This window comes from Galeopterus variegatus, unplaced genomic scaffold (genome assembly GCF_000696425.1).
Source record: "Galeopterus variegatus unplaced genomic scaffold, G_variegatus-3.0.2 Scaffold1947, whole genome shotgun sequence".
In the NCBI taxonomy this organism is placed as follows: Eukaryota; Metazoa; Chordata; class Mammalia; order Dermoptera; family Cynocephalidae; genus Galeopterus; species Galeopterus variegatus.
Genome location: NW_007728058.1, coordinates 17,640 through 20,870, shown reverse-complemented (window position 1 = coordinate 20,870; position 3,231 = coordinate 17,640). Strand labels below are relative to the sequence as shown.

The window sequence follows — 3,231 nt, the reverse complement described above, 5'->3', positions numbered from 1 at the left end:
TACTCACAAGTCAGTCAATTATGACAAGCTTAGAGAAATCACACAGAGATCCACTGAAAATCCCAACAAGTTCCTAACCCGCCTCTCTCAGGCTTTACATAGATACACACATATAGACCCAAACTCCCCTGCAGGCATGCCCCTCTTACACTCTCATTCCATTACCCAATCAGCCCCTGATATTCAAAAAAAACTATAAAAGAGATCAGGCCAAATACCAGCTCCTGGCTAATGCCATCCATGGCTCACATATTACAAAGCCGGCTGCCTCTAAGGGCAAGCCACCCGAGAATTGCTTCAAATGTGGTCAACCGGGCCACTCAGCCTGGGCCTGTCATAACCTGTCCTCACTGCAAATGGCAAGGTCACGGCAGGATTGACTGTGCCACTCACCAGAGAAGGAGTGGCCCAGTACCCAACCTACAGCCTTTGGCTTCACGGCCATCTCTACTGGAACTTCTCAGCTTTGCCCAGGAGGAGGACTGATGATGCCCAGGGCCCCAGGCCCCCACAGAGATCACCACATGTGAGCCCAGGGTAACTCGCCTCACAGCGGGTAAGCCAATCTCTTTTGTCATTGATACAGGAGCCATTTACTCTACCCTTCCTGAATATACAGGACCAACAACTCCATCCTCTATCACAATATTAGGGGTCACAGGATCAGAATACTGCCCATGGATCACTCAACCCCTTTCCCACACCTTATAACACACCCAATTCACACACAAATTTTTAATGCCTCAATGCTCAGCCCCCTTACTGGGACAGGACATCCTTTTCAAATTCAAAGCTACTCTTACCCTAAATGCTTTAATGCCAGCTACAATACTCCTGTTACAGGCCGCACCCAGACCTGGCCCCTGGGGCTTCCACCTTCCCCTCCCCCTCAGACATGGTTAATCCCTAGTATGGGATGCTTCTTCTCCCTCCATTGCTATGCACCATTCCCCTATCCTTGTTAAATTGTGGAACCCTTTTTTGTTCCCTGATGTCCCACAGTACCCCATCACTAACAAACACCTAATAGACTTAAAACCTGTCATACACAAACTCCTTTCTTCTCATCTCTCATGGCCTACCCACTTGCCTTTCTAATATACCCATCCTTCCAGTTATAAAGCCTAATGGCTCATACCATTTAGTACAGGACTGATCCTGACACACACCATTCCCAACAACTTACTTGGACAGTACTACCTCAGGGGTTTTGGAATAGCTCCCACTTTCTGGCCAGGCCTTAGCTCAAGACTTATCTGAACTTCCCCGCCAACCTCTAGCACTTTAATACAATATGTGAATAACCTACTCCTTTGTAGCCCCTCCTATGAGGATTCACAGGCCCACACTGTTGCTCTCCTTAATTTCCTGGCCTCCAGGGGATATCGAGTGTCCCCAGCAAGGCCCAAATTTCTTCTCCTTCAGTCACCTACTTGGGAGTTCCCCTCACCCCCAATACCAGAGAAATAACAGCGAATCACAAGAGCTAATTTCTGAACTCCCTACTCCTACCGCAAAGGCTTGCAGGGTATCTTCACCTATGGATTCCTAACTTTGGCATGCTAGCAAAACCACTTTATGGAGCAGCAAGGGGATCCTGCCATTCCTTTAGATCCCACAAAGCCCATTCATTCTCCCTTTCAGTGATTTAAAGCCACTCTCCTCACAGCCCCAGCTCACTCTCTCTCTCTCTCTCAAACTTATCTCATCCTTCCCTATCTCATCCTTTTATCTTATACATCATCAAAACCCAAAGATTGGCAGTTGGGATTTTGGGACAAAAGGCAGGAGATATTTTCTCCCTGGTTACAAACCTCTCTAAACAACTAGACACCATAGCTCGAGAATGGGCCCCTGTTTATTGGCCTTGGCAGCAGCCACCCTTTTAGCACAAGAAAGCTCTAAACTAATTTTTGGACAACAAACAGTCAAGACCTTCTCAGCCATAAAGCCAAGTCAATTCTCTCCCCTTCCCTCCTACAACTTATTTACCTTACTTTCATAGAGAATTCCCAGTTTTCCTTCAAACCTTGCCCTTTCCTTAAATCTAGCCACTCTCATCCCAAAACACTCATGACCCTTAGAACACAACTGCATGTAGGCTTTAGACCTTTCTCAATCCCTTTCCACAGATCTCCCAGCATCCCATTACACGGTTCATAGATGGGAGTGCCACCTCCACGCCCATCCCTCGGGCAGGTTATGCTGTAGTAACCTGCTATTGTTGTAGTAACATGCTATTGAGGCTGCACAACTCCCAAAGGAGGTTGGGGTTAGACACAGCAGAGGACACCAAACCTCCAATGACCCCATAGCCCAGGGAAAAAAACTGGCAGGGCCGACCACCAAGAATGGCCAAGAAGGAAGGCACCTGCCTCTTCCTGGGGGAGGAATGCTGTTATTACATAAAGGAGCCCGGGGTGATCCAAAACAACTTAAACCATTTCACCGAACCCTTGGATACCATGGCTTATGCCCCTACTAGGTCCCCTAACTGTGCCTCATCCTACTTTTTGGTCCCTGTCCCTTTTGGTGTTTCTCTAATTTCTTGCAAGAACGTAAACAGGCTTTCACCGAATTGTTTGTGTGAGGAGGATATCAGCCCCTCAGAATCAGCAACCCTTCCCTGGAGGAACAGTCTCCCCACACGGAACCAATACCCCGCCACCTAATTGCTTTGCCCGCCAACATAAGTCTTTTATTTTTCCATATCTTTTCCCATCTCCAGCAGGAAGTAGCCTCAGAAGAATGAGACCTCTGCCCTTTTTCCCTTTTTCCTATACTTAAAAGGCAGGAATAATAGATCTGCAACATAACCAGTGCCATTTTAGACAAGCCCAAGTACAAAATGGTGCCGTCCACATCCTCCCCTCCCCATGCCCATTATCTTTTACAAGAAGCCTCATGGTTTTGGAGAAAATGTAACTTTCGGCGTTTCCCACAAACCAGTGCCATTTTAGACAAGCCCAAGTACAAAATGGTGCCGTCCACATCCTCCCCTCCCCGTGCCCATTATCTTTTACAAGAAGCCTCATGGTTTTGGAGAAAATGTAACTTTCGGCGTTTCCCACACGCAGAACTCTCCATTCCCACTACCTAACTCAATTCTCACCCTGGAATTACATCACCCAGTTCTTGGCACCAACATACCTATATAAGCTCTACCACCCCCACACCTGGGGCTGTCCCCCTTTTTCAGGGCAGCCCCAGGCTGTCCTCCATTTTGAGTAC

The 3,231-nt window shown here is 47.6% G+C and overlaps 1 protein-coding gene across 1 annotated transcript in view; it reads right to left on the bottom strand.

Moving 5' to 3' along the window:
* Window positions 1–445, bottom strand: part of MED12L (mediator complex subunit 12-like) — a 287,707-nt gene extending 287,262 nt beyond the window's left edge. Inside the window, exon 1 of the mRNA XM_008579724.1 lies at window positions 394–445. Within this exon, the coding sequence (XP_008577946.1) occupies window positions 394–445 (52 nt within the window). The remainder of the gene's footprint in view (window positions 1–393) is intronic.
* Window positions 446–3,231: the final 2,786 nt, after the last annotated feature.